The sequence below is a fragment of the Aquarana catesbeiana genome, linkage group LG05, assembly GCF_042186555.1.
Source record: "Aquarana catesbeiana isolate 2022-GZ linkage group LG05, ASM4218655v1, whole genome shotgun sequence".
In the NCBI taxonomy this organism is placed as follows: Eukaryota; Metazoa; Chordata; class Amphibia; order Anura; family Ranidae; genus Aquarana; species Aquarana catesbeiana.
In genome coordinates this window covers 247,681,409-247,703,650 of record NC_133328.1, presented here as the reverse complement: position 1 = coordinate 247,703,650, position 22,242 = coordinate 247,681,409, and the positions used below count along the sequence as shown (strand labels likewise).

Here is a 22,242-nt window from a genome sequence, read left to right as displayed (position 1 = left end):
TTCACTTAAAATATTTCCTGCTCACCAAAGGTTTCTGCGATTCGAAGTGGAACAGCAGCACTTTCAGTTCACTGCCTTACCCTTCAGGCTAGCCACCGCACCACGGGTATTCACAAAAATACTGGTCCCACCTCTAGACAGGTTGAGGGCACAGGGCATAACAGTGTTGGTGTACCTAGATGATCTATTGTTAATAGACCAGTCAGTGACTCGCTTAAGGGAAAGCGTACGCATTGCAACCAGTTACCTGTAGAAGTCTTCCTTAAAACCAGTAAGAATGCTGGATTACTTAGGCCTGATCATAGATACTGCCCAGAAAAGGGTGTTCTTGCCTCCAGCAAAGATCAGCTCCATACAAGAGCTGGTACGGATGGTCAGGTCAAAAGCAAATCCTTCAATTTGCCTTTGCATGAGGTTGTTAGGAAAGATAGTAGCTTCATTCGAAGCAGTCCCCTATGCCCAGTTCCATTCAAGACTGTTGCAAAACAGAATTCTCTCTACGATCCAAGCTTTGGACTTGCCAATGCAGCTGTCCCCAAGAGTGTCTCAAAGCCTCAGTTGGTGGTTACGAAGCCAGAAATTGCTGAAGGAGAAATCCTTCAGACCAATAATCTGGAAAGTAGTAACGACAGATGCCAGCCTCTCACGCTGGGGAGCGGTACTAGAGAAGACGACTGTCCAGGGGTAGTGGTCAAAACTCGAAAGAGCCCTGCCCATCAACATCCTAGAGATTTGGGCAGTGTATCTGGCTCTGAAAACCTGGACCTCCAGGTTAAAGAATTGTCCAGTCTAGATTCAATCTGACAATGCCACGGCTGTGGCCTATATCAATCGCCAAGGGGGCCAAGAATCTCTCAGCTCAGAGAGAGGTGAACCATATCCTAACTTGGGCAGAAAGGAATGTCCCATCCCTATCGTCAGTTTTCATTCCGGAAGTAGAAAATTGTCAGGCGGTCTAACTAAGTCGCCAGAAGTTATTCCCAGGGGAATGGTCTCTTCAGCCTGAAGTGTTTCGGGCTTTTTGCCAAAGATGGGGCACTCCGGATCTTTTTTTTTTCTACAAAATATTTTATTGAAGAAAAACAGAAGTGTTTGTACAATACTTTGAACAATGATGCTGAAAGGAGCATCCATGACAGTGTTACATATTATGACAGAAACTGCGGTTACAACAAAAGTCACGGAGGAAAGGACCATTGGGTTTTAAAACATAAAAACAGATCATATCGGAACAAGGATATTATATGAGAAACCAACATTGATACATCTTTAAGTGATAATGTAAAGGTAAAGAAGTTATTATAATTGATTGCTGTCTATAGGGGACAGCAACAGCAAGTCTTTTCAAGATGTTCAGAAGAGCAATGTCCTTGAATGTCAGGGAGGGTTCGGTATATGTGTATCTAGTAGAAGAATTACGCTTAATTTGCTGGCTGTGTCGATATGATGGTATAAGGATGGGGGGGGGTCGGGATAAGGATATATGAGAGGGGAAAGTTTGGGAAAGAGGGGGGCTTAGAGGGGAGAGAGGGGGGGAGGGGCGGTTAATTGGGGGGCAAGGTAGGGGAGGGTAAAGAGAAGTAGAAAGGAAAATGTAATGGGGGGAAGGAGGCCGCTCCTCCTCTCAGGTCTCTGTGTCCGCGCCAAGCTCGAGGGAGTCAATACTGGTAAGGCTGGGTAGAGAAGTATTACAAAGGGAAGTAGGATCGAAACTGTTCAGCAGTCTTAAAGTGTGTCCAGCATGCCCAGGTGACGTTGAATTTTTGAATGCGATCTTGTGATATGTAGATCAACTCTTCCATCTCCTCAATCTTTGCAACCTTGGTTAACCATTCTCTGATGGTTGGGGTGATAGTAGATCACCAATGTACCGGAATGCATAGCCTGGCTGCATTAACCATATGCATGGCTAGTGACTTCGTTTGGGCAGGGTTGTATGATGGAGGAGGTATTCAGCCGGGTTATAATCCAGGGTGTAAGTGGTGACATGAGCTATTATACAATGTACCTTTTCCCAGAAAGGTTGAAGTTCAGAGCACTCCCACCATATGTGGATCATGAATCCCACTTCCCTTTTGCATCTCCAGCATATGTTTGAAATTGTGGGTGTGAATTTATGCAAACGGGATGGGGTTCTGCACCATTTTGTGACTATTTTGTAGCCATTTTCCTGAATCGCTAAGTTTAGTGATCCCTTGTGGGCGTATGTATTAATGGTTTCCGACTCCTCGTCATTAAAAGTTGGCCGAACTGACCGAACCATGAAACATTGAGATTGGCCCAGGTTTTCAGGTCTGTTTAGATTTTTGAAAGGGTACGTAAGAAATTGTAGTCATACAGGTCTGTCATTTGTCTAGTAATCTGAATGCCCAGGTAGGCGATAGCTTCTTTTTTCCATTGAAAAGGGAAGGAGTCTTGGCAGTGTAGTACATCTTGTGGGGGTAGGGAGATGTTTAGGGCATGGGATTTGGAATAATTAATTTTGAGATTCGACAGGGTACCAAAGCAAACGCGGCTACTTTAAATTCTTTGTTGATAAGAGATTCCCTGAATGTCTGGGTTTGCACGTATTCTATTAAGGAGGGGTTCTAACGTCAGGAGAAAAATCAGGGGGGATAATGGCCATCCCTGGCGAGTGCCTTTGCTAATAGAGACTGGAGGCCATTTGCTTTAACCCTTGCTGAGGGGTTAGTGTATAGGGCGTTAATGTGTGTAAACATGCGTGGTAACAGGCCAATGCCTTTTAGTACCTCCCGCATGTAGTCCCAGGCCACCCTGTCGAACGCCTTCTCAGCGTCTAGTGACAGGAGGAATCCCTTGGTTTTTGACATGGTGAGCCAGTGGTGGATGTTTAGGGTGCGTATAGTGTTGTCCCTGGCCTCCCTACCGGGGATGAAGCCTACTTGATCAGTTGAGATGAGGCCAGGGATAAGGGGTAGTAACCTATTTGCTAACATCTTTGCATAGAGTTTGATATCCACATTTAGTAATGATATGGGTCTGTAATTAGAAACCTGTAAGGGGTCTTTGCCCTCTTTGGGTATAACAGCCACATGGGCTTCTAGCATGTTGTCTAAGGTGGTGAGTGGATTCGATAGGGAATTAAATGCTGCCACCATCTTGTGTGAGAGAGCATCCGAGAAGCTTTTATAGTAAATTAAAGGAAGGCCGTCTGGATCTGGGCTTTTACCTACTTTCGTTTGTTTGATTGCTAGGTGAAGTTCCTTGGTAGTGAGTGGGAGTTCTAAAGCTTCCGCTTGTTGTGTGGTGATGGGTTTGGGTCAGTGTTGGGTCAAGAAGTCTTTTTTTTGGGAAGTTCAATTAGTTGTATCAGGTGTCTCTGTAGAGGGCCGTGGAAGGTTATAAACTTTAGAGTAGAAATTTTCAAAATGTTTGGTTATGTCCTCATTTTTAGAGAGAAGTGTCCCATGTTTATCTCGGATCTGAGGAATTATCGATGTGGTTTTAGCTGCTTGAATTGTGCAGGCTAGCAGTCTTCCACTTTTGTTGCCGTGCTCATAGAACACTTTCTGTCTGAGAATGTATCGTCGTCTGGTGCGCTTCCCTAGCTGGTCCATCAAAGATAAACGGGAGTATAAAAGGTCTTGTAGTGTGTTCTGTGAGGTAGAGTGTTTGTGGGCTGCTTCAAGTTTGTTGATCGTTTTGATAAGCGATGTGATCTGTTCCTGATGTGTTTTTTTTGCAGATGTTGCTAGTGCTATAAGTTTCCCCCTAATGACACACTTGTGTGCCTCTCAAAGTGTGATGGGTGTAATATCTGGAGTAGAGTTTTTTCTTGAAAGTATAGATGGATTCGGGCATTTATTTGTCGTTGTATTTCTGGGTCTTTTAGAAGGGACGGGTTCAACATCCAGGTTTTGGATGTTTTTTTAGATTCCGGGAAAGTGAGGGTCACCGTGATGGGGTGATGGTCGGATAGGAACATTGGTTCTATTGTGGCTTGCGATAGGAAAGAGAAATCCGTCTGAGAAAGGAATATGTAATCTATTCTAGAGTACTTCTGGTGTGGTGGAGAGAAAAAGGTATAGTCTTTGTCGGTTGGGAACATGGTACGCTATGTGTTGTGGAGGGTCAGGTTTTGTAGTTGAAGTTTAATCTGTCGTAGTGCCCGCTATGGAAGCGTAGATGTTCCTGTAGATGAGTCCAGTGTCAGATTTAGTGGAACGTTAAAATCTCCACCCAGAAGTACTATGCCTTCTTGGAACGTGGAAAGGAGGTCACAGATTTTCCTGAAGAATGTTACTTGGTGTTCATTTGGGCAGTATATATTTGCCAGTGTGATTGGTTTAGAGGCGAATGTCCCTTTAATAAAAATATATCTTCCGTCATGGTCGATCAGTGAGTCAGTAAGTTAGAAGTCAGCATGTTTTGAGATGAGTATTGAGGCCCCTTTAGTTTGGAGATTGGATTTGTAGAGTGTAATACTCGTGTGTAAATATGGTTTGCTAATTTGGGAACAGCGTCCAAACGGAAGTGTGTTTCCTGTAGTATTAGAAAATGGGCTCTGTGTTTCGTTAAGGCAGAGAGAACTTGTGATCTCTTCTCCGGAAGGTTTAGGCCTTTCACGTTAAGTGAAAAGTGATGTTTGGTTGATTGTCCTTGCTGCATGTTGCGTGTTTTGGGGGAGGTAGGTAATGTCAAGCGAGTCTAACGGATACTGCTTTGCGACTCCTGTGTGATATAGAAAGATCGATTTAGCATCTCTATGGGTAGGGAGATAGAGGAGCGGCCTCAGGCAATAAGAGGGGTTAGAAAGTTGCAGAGGGGAATCAGGGGAGAGAGGGTTGGATAAGTGTAGGAGGTAACAGAGTAAAAGAGGGGGAAGGGGGAGATAAAGAAAGTTATGTAGAATGTGGGGTGAGTACTTTGGTATTTCTACTGAAATGCTTATGTGGTCTGTTACCAGAGGGGGTCGTAGGCAGGGGCGTAACTAGAAATCACAGGGCCCCATAGCAAAATGTTGTATGGGCCCCCCCCCCACAAAAAAATGGCGTGCGCGTGGCTCAAGTCTGAGATGAATGAGGAGAAAGAAAGAAAGACTATATGTGTTCCAGAAAGTTTCCAATGCTGCCTCACCTGTGCCCAATGCTGCCTCACCTGTGCCCAATGCAGCATGACCATTGCCCAATGCAGCCTCACCTGTGCCCAATGTGGCCTGCCTGTTCCCAATGCAGCGTTGCCTGCCCGTGCCCAATGCAGCCTCACCTGTGCCCAATGCAGCGTGACCCATGCCCAATGCAGCCTCACCTGTGCCCAATGCAGCCTCACCTGTGCCCAATGTGGCCTGCCTGTTCCCAATGCAGCGTGGCCTGCCCCTGCCCAATGCAGCCTCACCCTTGCCCAATGCAGCCTCACCCTTGCCCAATGCAGCCTCACCCGTGCCCAATGCAGCCTCACCCATGCCCAATGCAGCCTCACCCGTGCCCAATGCAGCCTCACCCGTGCCCAATACTGCCTCACCTGTGCCCAGTGTAGCATGACCAGTGCACAATGCAGCCTCACCTGTGCAGAGAAAGGCGAGCCAGTGGCGGAACTACCGGGGAGGATGAGGAATGCATACTGCAGCCCTCAAATGGCTGTTGGTGAGCGTGGGGCTACCTCAGAGTGGGGGGCGAGGACCGCCCGCACAGTCCCCCAGCCAGAGGAAGTGAGGAGAGGAAGAGGAGCTTTGTTGCCCGTCGACTGAAGGAAAGAACTACTGCGTTGTTTTTAAAAATTTTTTTTTACCCCCCACCCTTTGCGTTTACTTGGAACTTCCCTTAGACCTCCCTCCCCTGGCGCCAAACCTCACATCCCCCCCCACTCCCTGGACTTTCAGTACTGTGCCTTCAGGCTCTGCGACAAAGAGGAGGGACAACTCTGACTTTAGCAAGAAATGCTCGGAAGCCCCCTTGGAGCTCGGACAGTTTGCATTGCGGCAATATAGCACAGCGACCTGCTTTCTGCCTGACCCCGAAAAAGCATCAACTTTTACTTACGTGCCTTACTGCTTCTGTATCCCAGGGGAGTGGGGAAGGGGAAGCCGGACATTTTCTGCACCTTGAGGTCAACAGGTGGTACCGTGGTCCAAAAACTGCCTTTTACACTGAAACTCTGGACTTTCTCCCATTTCCCCTCCCCACACCTTAACCCTTTTTTTCTTTTGCAGGAGATGAGCCCCCCTCAGCCAGCATTAACCTCTGGCCACTGCACATTCCTAAGCGGCGGGCGGTGGACGATCTGGGCGCTATTCACTCCTTGGGGGAGGGAAAAGTGGTGGAGACTGCTGTCCTGCGATGCCGTCTATAGTTCAGCTTTGACCCCCGCTCCCATTTTTTTGTTGCTCAGGCAGGATGTCACCAGTTTTAACATATATAGCATTTGCCTTCCTGACCCCTCCCCCGTACAAACTGGGAGCAGTATTTATGGGCGATAAGAGGTGCAGATTTCAAAGATGGAACTCCAGCAGCAGCAAAGTTGTCCAGCTTGGAGAACGCCACAGCCAGGAACCTACTGGGCCCCACCGCATCATCGCGCTAATAAAAAGCCCCGCGGCTGCCTCAGAGTGGGGGCGCCCGCATGGTCCCCCCAGCCAGGGGAAGTGAGGAGAGGAAGAGGCGAGCTGTCAGTACGAGCACAGAGCTCAGCTGTAAGAGCTTTCATTAGACATTCCTGTGTTCCTGGGACTCCCTGTCATATAGCCCCACCTCTTGGCCCGGCGCCTTTGATGACGTCATATGTCCCGCATTGGACCGGCGTTCTGTCTATCAAAGGTGCCGGGCCAAGAGGTGAGGCTATATGACGGGGAGTCTTGGGAACACAGGAAAGTCTAATGAAAGCTCTTACAGCTAAGCTCTGTGCTCGTACTGACAGCTCGCCTCTTCCTCTCCTCACTTCCCCTGGCTGGGGGACCGTGCGGGCGGTGCTCGTCCCCCCGCAGTATGCATTCCTCATCCTCCCCAGTCCCCACGAGCCCTCTCGGCTGCGGGCCCCATAGCGACTGCATGGCTCGCTATGGCGGTAGTTCCGCCACTGGTCTTAGGCGTGCCTTATCACCTAGTAGAAGAGATCTGGATTGTCGGCTCTGGTCTGTGTGGACAGCTGTGTGGGGACAGTAAACTAGGAAGGGATCAGGCAATGTAGCACTGAGGAGGACGAAGAGGGTATATAGATGTAAAAGAGGGAGTTTCGGATGTTATGTAAATGTGTGAGTTTTGAGGGTTTGAGGTGTAAGAAGTGAGGAAAATGATTTAGGGCACTTCGTTAATGAGTGGTATCATATAAATCGTACCGGGTAACAGGTGATATCAGGAGTAAAGTGATCTTGAATGAAGAACATTACAGTAAGTTATTGAGAGAGAAAACAACAGTCTCTTAATAAGTAATATGGAACCGTAAATATTTGTTCAAGTATTTGTCTAATTCCGCTAGGCAGGATTAGGGGTTACAAGACCATCATAACAACATTCCCCGTTTCAGACTCTTGCTTCCTTATCATTGGGGCTCTACTGGTAAATTGGATCTGAGATTTTTGTTTAAAAGTGAGATAGGTTATGTCACGAATTCGCACGCCCACGGTGACTAACTAACCGCGACGCGCGTTCCGTGACCGGGGATATGAGGAACTAAGGGAATAAGGGGGAACTTATACTGCGCATGTAAGACTGGCTGCGGTACTTTCACAGCCTACACTACCTTTGGCCACCACTAGAGGGAGACTCCACTCCAATCCAGCTAGCTGACCACACACAGGCAGATACAAATCTTACATACAATCTGGTGCACTCTAAGGGTTGGGGAGCAGTCTAGCAATTACCATACACTTCTAGGGTTCCTCCAGCTATCCTGCAAGCCTGAACCCCGGTGTTAATCACTCTTCCCACTGTCTCCACACCCACCCACCAGACATACAATAAACGATAGCCTGCCACCACCCAACAGTTTGTCCGCAGACTGGTCTGCTGAGCCACCACACACACAGATCTCTGTCTGGAAGATCTGTTAGCTTACAATCTGCATGCAATCTGCCAACACACAGTGCAATTGCATACCGATTGGTACGTAACTTAAACCGAGTACTTAGGCACTAAAATACAACAACCTCTCCAGAGATATGAGTCCTAGCTTAGTACACAGAAGTCACTTATTAATTTTATCATTTAATATCCCGAAAGTGGGCAGTGCATATAAGATGTACAAAGAAAAAGGATTTACCAAAAAGATACAAAAAATGCAGAAAGACACACAAATTGGCAATTTGCTATGAAAATAAAAAGGGATAAAAACAGAAATAAACTTTACCCAAGTCTATTTGTTAGTAGAAGCATACTGGAACATGTGGGAACTCCCCAGTTTCGAACTGGCTTCGTGGAAGAACAATGTCCATATCTCAGTCTACCCAATTTATTGAAATATGGATGTGGGGTGGACTTTAGCCCTTGGCCAATCAACCCTGGGGGGGTGTTCCTGTCTCAGCCCACAAGAGGTTTTGTGTTCTGAATCTACCAGAGTGGAATTGGCCCAGAATGGCGCTGATTGCTGGGTCATGGATAGGATTTCCGATACCAGCGCATCAGTCCGATCGCAACAGTACCAATCACTGCCTACCTGCCGCAATCAGGCGCCATATAACGGTTTTGTGTGGTTCTCCAGGATTCCACACCTGCTAAACATACAGAGTCACATGTACACGTAACCCATCAGGTGTACGATCAAAAGGAATTATTTTCATCCCTCTGCCGTTAATATTTTAGCTTTTATGAGAGATAAAATAGGTTCCTTAGATCTCTTGATATTAATCAAAGCCTACAGACTGTCCGGAGCCTTGTGAATGCCCCCTGCAGATCCGTGTAGCCAAGATGACTAGCTGTTTTCTTTGAGCCCCAGGAAGGTGGAAATCTATGTTTACTCTAAGGGGAACTTTTATTGGCATCTAGGTGTCACTTCGATCCTAGAAAAAACTGTTTATGTCCTTTTCAAATGCTAATGAAAGAACATATGTGCATGACTGACATAGAATACTATATTTTTAGTAACCCAGAATTAAACTACATCTACAATTACACTACTTCTACAGATCACACCACATCTAGTTAAGGCAAAACTATCCTACGCTTATATTTTCGTCACAGGTTACTCTATTAAGGTGGGAGGAGGATATTGTATGTAAGCTTTCATGTTGAATGATATATTCAATGTTAAATTTGGTGTCAACTGTATCTCGCAATGAGTGTTCTAGGATGTTACCTGGTCTCCAACGGCATTGTGATAAAGTAAAGATTTGGGGTGGTCGTCACTAAATTGAGAGTTCAGGTAAGAGGTGCATATCATTCCTTAGGGCTCTAGATAGGTATAAGGAATGAGATTCTAAGGGCCCCCTGGTGGTCAACTTCTCCTCAGTTGAGGGGAAGGTAACCGACACGAGAGGTTTCTGACATTGGTCCTAAAATACATGTGTCTAGGTACCGTAAAACTCTTGAGTTTGACCACATTAACATCACATATTATATTTTGCTTCCAGATTCCTTTTTACAGTCAAGAGGTTAAGCAGAGATAGGTATAGTTCCTGAAACAATTTTGAGAAGGCAGGAAAGGTGGTATCAGACTGATGTCGTGATAGGATTCCATATACAGATAAATGTTCTCTGTTATAGTGTGAGTGTATGAATGACAACAGTACCTTGCAAGGAGGTGGATGAGCTTCAGATCCAGGTAAAGTTGATTGTAGTCGAGTAGCTTGTGGGATGCAAAGAGTCTCTGGGGATCCGGTGCTTGAGCAAAAATAGAGAAACAAGGAGAACAAGCATAACAAGCAAACAAACAGTTCAGGTGAATTCATGAGCTGGAACAGTTCGGAGGTAGTTCAACTTACTGAGCCAGGTATGCAAAATAGAAAAGACAGGATCATTTTATGCCTCCTGGTATCCCCTACGTGGGGTAGTGGCGCACTCCGCGCTATGTGAGGGAAGGTCCCTTCTTGATTGGCGGTTTCCAGGTGAAGTAGGGTCCAGTCTGCGATGTCTGGAACGTGGGCGCTGTGCTTTGGGTGATGAACTGTGTGAGACAGGTTTCCACGGTTTGGAGGGGAAGTAGAATGAGTTCCATTCCGGTAGATCAACTAGAGGAATGTCCAGGTGTTTGCAGAATGTGGGCAGATCCTCTGGGGTCCGGAGGAGAGCCGTGCGTCCTCTGAAGGTGGCAGATAAACAAAATGGGAATTTCCACCTATACTGGATGTTGAGGTTGCGCAATACATCCAGTAGGGGGCGCAGGGTGCGCCTGTTTTGCAGGGTTATCTGCGAGAGGTTTTGGAAGAGTTTTATGTCTGCTTCATTGAATAAAATGCGTTCCCGTTCTCTTGCAGAATTCTTGAGAATTTCTTCCCTGAGGGGGAAATTGACTATGCAGCAGACAATGTCTCTGGGGGGTTCAGAGTCATGGGGAGGAGGCCTGAGAGCGCGGTGTTCTCGCTCCATCTTAATGGGGGAATCAGCGGGGCGGGCTAGTAGGTTGTTGAAAATGGAGCTCCGGGGGGGCGTGGCCAGGCAGCGCATGTAGCAGGACGCACCTCTCCTCCGCTCCGCCGAGAATCCTGTAATTAATCCTGCGGATCATCCATCCGACCCAATAACACCCCCGATCGGAACCGCACACTGTTGGTGACTCGCCCGGTCCATATCGCCGTTCGATCTGCGGCTGATTAACATGCCAAAACGGGGCAAGGAAGGCGCCGGCCCGCCCGTGACACAGGCCCAAGATGGCGCTTTGCCACAGAGATCACAGAAGGAGAAATACAAGGAGGCCACTCAGAGACTCCTGTTTGGCAACAAAACCTCCAAAGAGCCACCCTCACCTACATCCGATCTTAGTGAAGAGGAGGGAGGCCAGCTGGAGTTGGACAATACTATTCCGCTGGAGGATGGCACTGGATCTCCTGCAGACTGGGCTGCAGTAAGTACAGCATCACACTCATATCAGGGCACCCAGACACCAAGCATGCCCGTGGATAATACTGAACCCACTCTGAGACATACTCTCAGCAGTGACTGTATGCAACAAATCCATATCAAATCTGACAGATGAAGTTAAAGGAGTCAAAGCTGAGATATCCTATGTGAGACAGGACATGCAAAAACTGAGAGAGCGCACAGCTGCAATAGAGAGCAGGGTCAGTATGATGGAAGACGATCTTGTACCCATGCAGAGAGATTTAAAGTATAACTGCCATTTAACAGACCAACACGCAGCTCGTTTGGATGATTTAGAAAATCGCATGCGTCGCAACAATGTACGCGCTCTGGGATTTCCGGAAAGAATAGAGGGTAAAGACCTGGTCACCTTCATTGAGCAATGGCTTCTCAACACATTTGGAAAGGAAGCTTTCTCTCCACTATTTGCGGTTGAGAGAGCGCACAGAGTGCCATCTCGCCCACTACCACCTGGCAATCATCCTCGCGCCTTTCTCTTTAAGCTTCTCAACTACAAAGATAGAGATGCCATCCTTGCCAAGGCCAGAACCATGGGAGGTAAACTAGTTGTGGAGAACTCCAAGATATCCCTATTCCCGGATTTCTCGGCTGAACTCCAGAAACAGCGAGCAAAGTTCATGGATGTTAAACGAAGATTGAGAGATCTGAATTTACCCTATGCAATGTTGTATCCTGCCCGCCTACGGGTGGTCGCACTCGGGGAAACCCGCTTTTTTGATCGGCCAGACATGGCGGCTCAGTGGCTAGATCGGGAAGACAGAGCCCTTAAAGCTGCTAGACCGCAAAGAGATGTCCCCCCTTAAGTGATGGGCCTTGTGTTGGACTGATGGGATCCAGCCTCCTCTTCCATTTTTGGGGTGGGCACCTGAGTCGGGCGCGGGCCTCAAGACCTGAGTTTGCTGATAGATGTGGACAGTCCCTGCACCCATATCCGTTGTTTAGGCAGATGAGGAGTTCTGTTTATTTCAACCCCCCCTTCTTGCTCTTTTTTTTCCTCCCCTCCCCATTTTTTCATTTTTTATCCCTTTTGGAATACCAGTAAAGAAGGATTACGTGCCTGCCGTTACTGTAAAACCCCTGCAAGAACTAACCTGTTGGTTAACCGGGAGTTTTCAAGGCTCTTACCCCCCCCCCACACCTGTTGTGTGGAGGAAAAGTTAACAATGCAACTGTTGCGGTTGTGTGAACTACCAGCCTTTAGAGTTATGCCATACAGAGCAATATACATTAAGCTTAAAATTTATTTTTCTCTGTGCTTGTACCCTAACATACTAGAGTATTTTTCTTTGCTTTGCATTCTGATTCCATGTCTACAGATACCTAACTGTCTCCAGAAGGAGGAAATTAAGAATAATATGGTTTATCTTTTGTTTCATTGGTGTCATGCTGATATACAAACTGTGGGGGCTAATAAGGGATATACTAGACTGACTAATGTCTCTAAAGTGAGATGGGGATGGCTAAACTGACAGTTGTGACTTGGAATGTCAGAGGGCTGGGTAGTCCAATAAAACGGATGGCGGTCCTCAGGCATCTCAAGTCGTTGAATGCGGGGGTGGTCTGCCTGCAGGAGACTCACTTCTATGCGGATCCTACCCCCAGCTTCAGCCCACGATTGTATGTGACCCAGTATCATGCAACCCACTCCACCTATTCTAGAGGAGCAAGTATCTTGATCAGGAGGGATGTTCAATTCAACTGTATAAAAAAACACATAGACGCAGATGGCAGATATATATTTCTTCTATGCACAATATCAAACCTAAGATGTATTCTCGCTATTATTTACATTCCCCCACCATATACCTCCGAGATTGTTAAACACCTGGCAAGTTTCATGGCCCAATACCCAGAAGCACCCTTGCTGGCAATGGGAGACTATAACAATTTTTTAAACACTATTAAGGATAAGTTACCTATACCTGCTGCTAGTACATGTCAAATACAGGGTAATACCCCTTTTGCTAAAATGCTTGAAGAAATAGGACTGATAGATGTGTGGAGGTGTAAACATCCTGGTGACAAAAAATACTCCTGTTACTCGGCCTCTCATGGCGGATTGTCTAGAATAGATTTGGGTTTGGGGAATGATAAGATGCTACATCTAGTTTTGGAATCAGGATATGCAGATAGGAATATTTCTGATCATTCTGCTTTCTGGGTGACCATTTCATTGCCAGATAGGATCAGGCGCCCAATCTGGAAGCTTAATCCTTTCTGGCTTTCGCTGTTTACTGAACCTGACCCTATACATACAGCACTTAGGTTGTTTTTACAGGACAATATTGGCACTGCTAAATTAAGAGTGGTCTGGGATGCAGCGAAGGCCTTTTAGAGAGGACAGCTTATTAAAACAATCTCACAGATTAAGACTGACACCAAGGCCTGGGAATTGTTGGTACGGAATATGGTCACCGAGACTGAGAACACTTATACTAATGACCCCACAGAAGATACTAGAAGAGCATGGTTAAGCGCGCAGACAATGTCTGGCCAACTAGCACTGCAGTTAGCGGAAAATAAACGCTTTTTCCTGCAACAATCACACTTTGAGGAGGGGGAGACAACTGGACATATGCTCGCAGTAATGGCAAGGTCTCAGCAATCATCCTCTCTTATTCCCGCCATTTGCGATGGGCAGGGGTCTCTGAAAACCTCTACCTCTGATATCCTAAAAGTCTTTAGCGATTTTTATGCTTTTCTTTATACCTCCAAAGTGGCACCCACTGACAGTGCAATAGAAGATTTTTTAGGAAGTTGCGAGCTCCCCAATCTCCCAATAGAAGATAGGACCATGCTTAATGCCCCTTTAACGGCAGAAGAACTAGACCTTGCCTTATCCCAAACTAAAAATAACAAAGCACCAGGCTTGGATGGCCTCCCGTCAGAGATATATAAACGCTATGTTGACTCTATGCTTCCCACATTACTGAAAGTTTATAATGAGGCACTAGAAGAGGGCTTCCTACCAAACTCGATGAACGAGGCGATCATTGTTGTCCTATTAAAACCGGGTAAAGATGCAAACTCCCCTGGTTCTTATAGGCCCATATCATTGCTTACATCCGATATTAAGTTGCTGGCACGGATGTTAGCAAACAGGTTAGCCAAAGTAATCCATAAAATAGTGCATAGAGACCAATCTGGGTTCATCCCCACGAGATCCACGGCCCAAAATATAAGACGGCTATTCCTGAACTTACAACTCCCAGTGGACAACACAGGCAATAGGGCAATTTTCTCACTAGATGCAGCTAAGGCCTTCGACAGTGTCGGATGGCCTTATCTTTGGTAGACACTACGGAACATGGGACTAGGGGACACCTTTATCCGCTGGATAAAGCTTCTGTATGCCACGCCCACTGCCAGGATACGGATTAATGGGGAGATTTCTGAACCTTTTCCTTTATTTAGGGGCACCAGACAGGGGTGCCCACTGTCGCCCCTGCTGTTTGCCCTGGCCTTAGAGCCCTTGGGGGCAAAAATTAGAGGGGACACAAGAATAGTAGGTTTTCAGAGAGGAAGGAATAAAGATGTGGTATCCATGTATGCAGACGATACCTTGCTGTATTTAGGAGACACAAAAGATACATTACAAACGGTTATGTCCCTCATTAAGGATTTTGGAGAACTATCAGGCTTTTCCATTAATTGGGACAAGTCGGTGTTGATGCCACTTGACCCCCTGAATACTCCACTGCCCCTGGGTGCAGAAATGATACAACAGGTGAGCTCATTCCGCTACCTGGGGATTCAGGTGACATCGAACCCGGCCACCTATATTGATCAGAACCTGGCACCCCTCTTAACTAAATTCCGAGAAAAATGCAGAGCTTGGTGTAAGCTACCCTTGTCTGTGGCTGGTAGAGTTAACCTTATTAAAATGGTTTGGGCGCCACAACTGCTATATATTTTTAATAATTCCCCAGTAGGGATACCTAAGAGATGGTTCGATAGGATAGAGACCCAATTTAGGGAGCTTATTTGGAGGAAAAAAATAGCAAGGATAAAATTATCCACGTTACAACATGGTAAGGAGGAGGGGGGACTTGCTGTTCCTCATCCCAGAATGTACTACTTAGCATCCCAACTACAACAGCTAGGGGGATGGGGCCTATTGGATCCCAAAGACCCGATTCGGATGCTTACAACATGTGATGAAAATAATTATTCAGCACAGGCAAGCTTGGAGGCGGGGTTCTTACATTTGGACCCTGAGGCCCCTACGGTTAAATTGTTGATTATGCTATGGTCTTTTGTTAAGAAATTATTGGGCGTTGCAGGTTTTTTGTCCTGCACACCTCTTTGGAAAAACAGACAACTTAAAGAAATACAAAAATTAAAAGGTTTTAAGAACTGGGAGGATGCAGGCATCAAATATATTTCACAACTATACCAAGATAATACCCTCAAATCATTCCAGCAGATTCAAATAGAGTTTGAGATCCCACATAACAATTTTTATAAGTATCTCCAATTGAGACATGCTATACAAACCCAGAGCAGAACTGTCAGGATCCACCACACAGAACATCCGATTATTCAGGAAGTTTTTATGGAAGAAACTAAAAAGGGGATGATATCTCGCTGCTATAACACTCTTCTTACGCGAATACAAGATTCCTCTAGACTACCATGTAGACAGCGCTGGGAGGAGGACATAGGGGCAATAGACGGAGATAGTTGGGATATATGCCTGGTGAATGCCCCCTTGGTTTCATTATCTGCATCACAGAAAATCTCACACCTATACTTACTACATAGAGCATATAGAACTCCCCTTCAACTATATAAATGGGGAATTAGAGACACTCCCCTGTGCCCAAAATGTGAACGTGATCATGGGGACTTGCTCCATATGGTCTGGAAGTGCCCCAAATTATTTAGGTACTTGAAGGATGTACTAGACACAATAACAGAAATATATATGATACCTCTTGAGAGAACACCAGTAACATGTATATTGGGAGGAATAGATGATGAGTCGATACCTCCACCCACTCGTATAGCGCTCATTCGCCTATTATACATGGCAAGGAAATTAATTGCTCAGTGGTGGATTACTCCGCGAGTACCCACCAAGAAGCAATGGATAGACAGTGTTAATAGGCTTTTAATAAGAGAAAAGATTGCTTACCAACATAGAAAAGTCCCACAAAAATTCCTATCGATATGGCAAGCGTGGTTGGATGTCCCCGGTCTAGCCCCACACCAATTAATTAAGGATAGGCTACTTCTGGGTTGATGTAGACATGACTATTATACGGAAAATAAACGTATGTAAAGGAAAGGGATATATAGAGCAATACGTTCCCTGTGAGGTATAAGACAGAGTGTGTAATGCTGCAATGTATGGCAGGAATTTGCTTTGTTTTGCTACGATTTCTTTCTTTTTCTCTTTTCTTTCTTCTTTCTTTTTATTGATTAATGTTTTCTTCTTTTGCTCTTTATCAGAGAATATTATATTGCACTAAATATAATGAATGTAGGCAAGGATAATAGAGTTATAATGCACTGAGATTGATCCCACTAATTCTGCTAGAAGATCATCTTGTCTCCCCTTTTTATAGCCTAAGGATATAATATAACATTGGAGTTCTTTCTGTATAAGGGAGACACTGTTGCAGTCGGAATCTGATCATATTATCTGACATCTGGATACATACTCTATACGAGTCATATTACACGCTAATTCTATTGTTAAAGGATAATAGTGCAATAGTCTATACCCCTGTTAGAATGTAAATAGAACCTCCTTTTGGCAATCTTAAAATGTTGATAACTGTATCTTTAACAGATTGTGTTAGAACTCTAAGATGTGTATGCATTCAGTACTCTAACCTGTACGCTGTATAATTTCATTTCTTATGCAAAATAAAAACCTTTTTGATTTAAAAAAAAAAGAAAATGGAGCTCCGGTACTCCTCTCAGTCTAATATTATGTCTGCGGCCCTTGTTGTCTAAATCTTCTACCTGTCTGTGTAGTTCAAACATATGGGGTAGTTGTAGATCATAAGATTTTTGCACTTGCCTGATGGCTGCGGCCTGTAGCTGGGAGGTTTCTGCCACTTCTGTGAGGCGGTTATTCATCGTCTGGATATCTGTTTTTAGGTCAGATATTGCCGCCGTCAGTGTGTGTTTGATGTCTAAAACGACATTTTGCAGGTCTCTCTGTAGGTCCAGAAGGCTCGGGTTGAGAGTCGCGGAGCCCTCCGTTATCTATCCTGCCAGGCTAGGCGAGCCCGGGGATGAGGCCTGTGAGCCCTGTGTCTCCACATGTTGGCCTGCCGGGCGCGTACGGAACATCTCTGGGATGTTATTGCTGAGTTGAGTCCCAGTCTCTTTCATGGTACGGGGAGTAGAGGTACTTCTGTTGGATCTGCCCATGGTGGGTATAATGCCAGTGGGTCCCTGGCATTATACCCACTATTAATAGGCTTTTTCGTCCTCTTTGTGCAGGAGCTCTTGTTTCAGGCAGCCATCTCGGGTCCCATCCAAGCCACGCCCCCCATAGATCTTCTAGCGTCCAGATTCACCTTGAAGTTAGTCAACTTTGTGTCCAGAACAAGGGATCCACTCGCATACGGAACAGATGCGCTGGTAACTCCATGGGATCAGTTTTTACTGATCTACGCTTTTCCCCCCGATTCAGTTGCTGCCTCGACTTCTTTGCAGGATCAAGCTGGAAAGAAAGCCAGTAATTCTGGTAGCACCAGCATGACCCAGAAGGTCATGGTACGCAGAGATCGTAAAGATGGCAGTGGAGGTTCCTCTCCCACTAAGGCCAGACCTGCTATCGCAGGGGCCGATATTCCATCCTACTTTACGACCGCTAAATTTAACGGCTTGGCTATTGAAACCCACATTCTGAAGAAGCGTGGGCTTTCCAGGTCTGTTATCTCAACTTTAATCAATGCAAGGAAACCAGTTTCCAGAACTGTATATTAAAGAGTTTGGAAAGCTTACGTTTACTGGTGTGAATCCAAGGGTTGGCACCCTCTGAGATACATTATAGGCTGAATCCTTGCCTTTCTATAATTGGGCGTAGAGATGAAGTTGGCCCTAAGTATTATTAAGGGCCAAGTCTCAGCCTTATCTGTTTTATTTCAAAGACCGCTTGCTACGCATTCTTTAGTTCGGGATTTTATGCAAGGGGTGATGCGGATTAATCCGCCAGTTAAATCACCTTTAACCCCTTGAGACTTGAATTTTCGTTTTGTCAGTGTTACAAAAACCGCCATTTGAACCATTACAGCATGTTCCCTTAGTCCTTCTGACTAGGAAGCTGATATTTTTGGTTGCTATACCTTCAGCAAGGAGGGTTTCAGAATTGACTGCTCTTTCTTGTAAAGAGACATATTTGATTATTCATGAGGACAGAGTGGGGTTACGCACTAGTGCAGGCTTTTTGCCAAAAGTGGTTTCAGGCTTTCATCTTAATGAAGATATTGTCCTGCCATCGTTTTTCCCAAAACCATGTTCCAGGGAAGAAAAGTCACTACATTGGCTTGATGTAGTGAGAGCAGTGAAAATCTATTTAAAGAAAACTGCTCAGATTCGTAAGACTGATGTCTTATTTATTCTGCCAGAGGGTCCTAAAAAAGGACAGGCAGCGTCGAAATCCATTGTGGCTAAGTGGATTAGGCAAGTTATAATTCAAACTTATGATTTAAGGGGTAAGATTCCCCCTATTCAAGTTAAGGCGCACTCTACTAGAGCGGTTAGTGCTTCTTGGGCAGTGCGTCACCAGGCCTCCTTTGCTCAGATCTGCAAGGCTGCAACTTGGTCTTCGGTCCATACATTCACAAAATTTTACCAAGTGGATGTAAGAAGGAATGAGGATATCGCCTTTGGGCGCAGTGTGCTGCAGGCAGCAGTATAAGTCCTCAAGGTCTGGGGGTGCCCTACGGTTTGTGTCTCCCTCCCCTCAAGTAGCATTGCTATGGGACGTCCCACTAAGTAAGTACTTAAGGCTCTGTGTCCTATGATGTACGATAAAGAAAATAGGATTTTTAAAACAGCTTACCTGTAAAATCCTTTAATTGGAGTACATCATAGGACACAGAGGTCCCGCCCCTCTTTTTATGGGGTGTAAGTATATTGCTTGGCTACAAAAACTGAGGACTCCTGGAAGGAGGAGGGGTTTTATAGGGGAGTCAACTTCCTGTATTGGGTGTGTCAGTGTCAACACCTGAAGGTAACTATAACCCACTAAGTAAATACTTAAGGTTCTGTGTCCTATGATGTACTCCAAGAAAAGGATTTTACAGGTAAGCTGTTTTAAAAATCCTATTATTCCTGTCCACTTCTGTAGGTGGTCAAATGCTCACCTGTCAGCTTAGAGCAGACCTACCCAATTGCTAAGATTTTCTGCTATTTTGTTTCCTCCACATGTACCATTTCATATTGTCTATACAGAGCATGCAATGATTGTTCCCTGCTCTGCACATTGCTCTTGTTGCTTTTACTCTTCTCAAAATCTTAACAAAAACAATTGAAACAAAGTCCTGTCCGCTGAACGTTAAAACTTTTTTATGTTCAGCAACTGCCCACCCGGGTGTGTATGGCTAGTAATTTCCCATACGTATGCTGCCATGGAGTCTGTCAGGAAAATGGAAAATTTCCTATTAAATACTTATCGTAATTTTCCTTTCCTGATGGACTCCATGGCAGCAGAATTTCCCTCCCAATATCTCAAGTATGCTAGTTATGGAACGCGGCCTCTAGCACTGAGTCAAAATTTATTGAAGTGGGGTCCAATAGGGTAGAAGAAGAGGCGAGGTTAACCCATACATATGCTACCATGGAGTCCATCAGAAAAGGAAAATTACAGTAAGTATTTTGTAGGAAAGTTTCTGTTTTAATGTAGTGCCAGTAAAATAGTGCTTTTTCTTCTGATTTCAGACAGATGTGAAGGGAGCCTATGAAACAATTCCCCATTCAAAGCTTAATGAAGTGATCAGGAAAGTTATAAATCCACACATTGAAGAGAAATACTGCATACGACGCTATGCCAAGCTATGGATAGATTCAAATGGCCAGATAAGAAAATTATTCAGACAACATGTAAAAATTCTTTTCTTTTTTTTAAAGTTTTATTGTATTCTTACTGTGATCTTAGAAAGATTGTCAGGTCAAGTGCAGGTGACCAAAGTCAAAGTTTTAGATAGATTATTGGAGTAATGGCATACTATTGAAGACTAACAGTCTGTTGATCGAGATAAGAACTGACAAGCTAAGTACAAGTGCAGTCTTTACAGTTCAAAGGACAATACAAGCCACAAATAGTAAGGGAGAAGTCAGAGACAGACTGGCCTCTATCCAGTGTATGCACAAAAAGACAAGCATGTTTGATCATTGAAAGTAATTTGGTACATCTGTTCTAAAAATGTAAAAAAAAATGTTATTCCAGCCACAAATCTATTTCTACCCTATATCCTGTTCGCTCTGCATTGTTATCTCAAGAAGTGTTATGAGCCCTTCAAGTTTCACTTGTGAATTACAGAAACTTCTGGAAGTTCTGTAATTCAAACATGCTGTTCCATGGTGACAACACTGCTCCTCAGGAGATACAGTACAGTAAGTGGTCATTGTAACCCTAGGACAGGAGTTGTGTTATTGGCAGAATAACCAGGTAAAAATAAGAGAACAAAGCCTAAAAAAAATAAATCAAACTAATGCAGCTACCACATCAAAAGACTGGTAAGCTTCGATATATTAAATTTTTTTTCTTGGGTTTAGATAGGCTTTAAAATGTGCTACACAACATTTTTGTTTCAATTTTTACTCAAGACCTTCTTCAAAAACAGTTTTGTTTTGGCTCATTTTATCTTCACATATGAATAGACTTTCTATCTTGTGGTCACAGTATAGGCAAAGTAGGCAAATAGTAGTGTGCTTGCAGGGAACACATGATATATGAGGACAAATTTAATTATTATTTTAGTTTTGATTACAATGGTGTGGGATTATTTATGTTCTTGTGGAGGAGAACTTAAAGCCAGTGGCGTCTCTAGCTTTCATATTTGGGGGGGGGGGGGGACAGGGACAAAAGTAGGGGGGCCAACTCTTGCTGTCCTGCCCCTGCTATTGACAGCGCTGGTCTGGTGTTTGTTTCCTTGGCAGCGGCGGCAGTCTATTAGGACCTAGTGCTGGTGACATTATGGGTATATGCAGGGGAAGGCTGGCACTATTGGTTGTAGAGAACTGAGCCCCCATCTGGTCACCTAGCAGCAGTAATGCTGTATAACCTTCTCTGTTGACATGCTGATCAGGCTGTGATTCAGGGTATGTTCCCAGTCAGATGTAATAAACACAGTATTTATTCGAATCAACAGTACAAATATATATATATATATATATATATATATATATATATATATATATATATATATAATATATACATATATAATATGCAACCGCCTGTTCAGATGCCATGTGGGCTCCATGCCTGTAGGGTGTGGGCTTTGATCAATAAAATCACTATCATATTTAACACTAGGATTTGACTAGGAGCATCACCTGGATTGCATCCCGATCAGTATATCAGAGAAGGCTCCACTGCTGCTAAGCAACCTGCAGGGAGCTCAACTGTCTACAACCATTAGAGCTGGGCTTGGGTGTGTTTGAAATCCCACATGCCCGATCCCGCCAAGAAGCTGACACTGCACATGGCTAATCATAGGCAGTGAGACATTTCCTGATCTGTGCAGCTGTGAACCCAGAAATGTCTCCCTGCCTGTGATTAGCGGTGTGCAGTGTGGGCTTCCTGGCAGAATCGGGCATGTGGGATTTCAAACACACCCGAGCCCATTTCTAACAACCAATTGTGCTGGCCCTCCTGTGCATGAGTCCCATCATCCTCATAAAGTAATCAGCACTGGGTCCTAATGTGCTGCTGCCATTGAGATAGAGACCAGCGCTGTCAATAGCCAGGACAGGACAGCAACCCTGATAGTTCTGCTGCAGGTCCACACTGGAAGGATTCCCCCATCCACCTGGGATGTGTAGACGGGGGAATTGGAACATTTTTTTTTTTTCATTCAACCTAACAGTTGAATGAAAAAAGTGATCAATGTATGGGCTGCCTAAGAGCTAAGATCAGCCATAGATAGTTTAAATCTCGGCTGGTTCATCAGGAATTGGCTGAGATTAAGGCTGGGTTCACACTAGTGCGATGCGGGAACCCTGCAAATCCACTACCGGTTCCCGCATCGCACCCGACTCGCACGGCAGTTCACACTGTCATATGCAA

General features: G+C 45.0%; 1 protein-coding gene across 7 annotated transcripts in view; it reads left to right on the top strand.

Annotated features, from left to right (window-relative positions):
• The window catches only part of TERT (telomerase reverse transcriptase), a 501,506-nt gene that overhangs the window by 150,753 nt on the left and 328,511 nt on the right, over positions 1–22,242 (top strand). For all 7 annotated transcript variants that reach the window (XR_012244450.1, XR_012244451.1, XR_012244449.1 and 4 more), the window contains exon 6: positions 19,893–20,054. Coding sequence is in view for 3 of the 7 variants with exons in the window: in XM_073630686.1 (XP_073486787.1) it covers positions 19,893–20,054 (162 nt within the window). In the remaining 4 variants the exon portion in view is untranslated. The remainder of the gene's footprint in view (positions 1–19,892; positions 20,055–22,242) is intronic.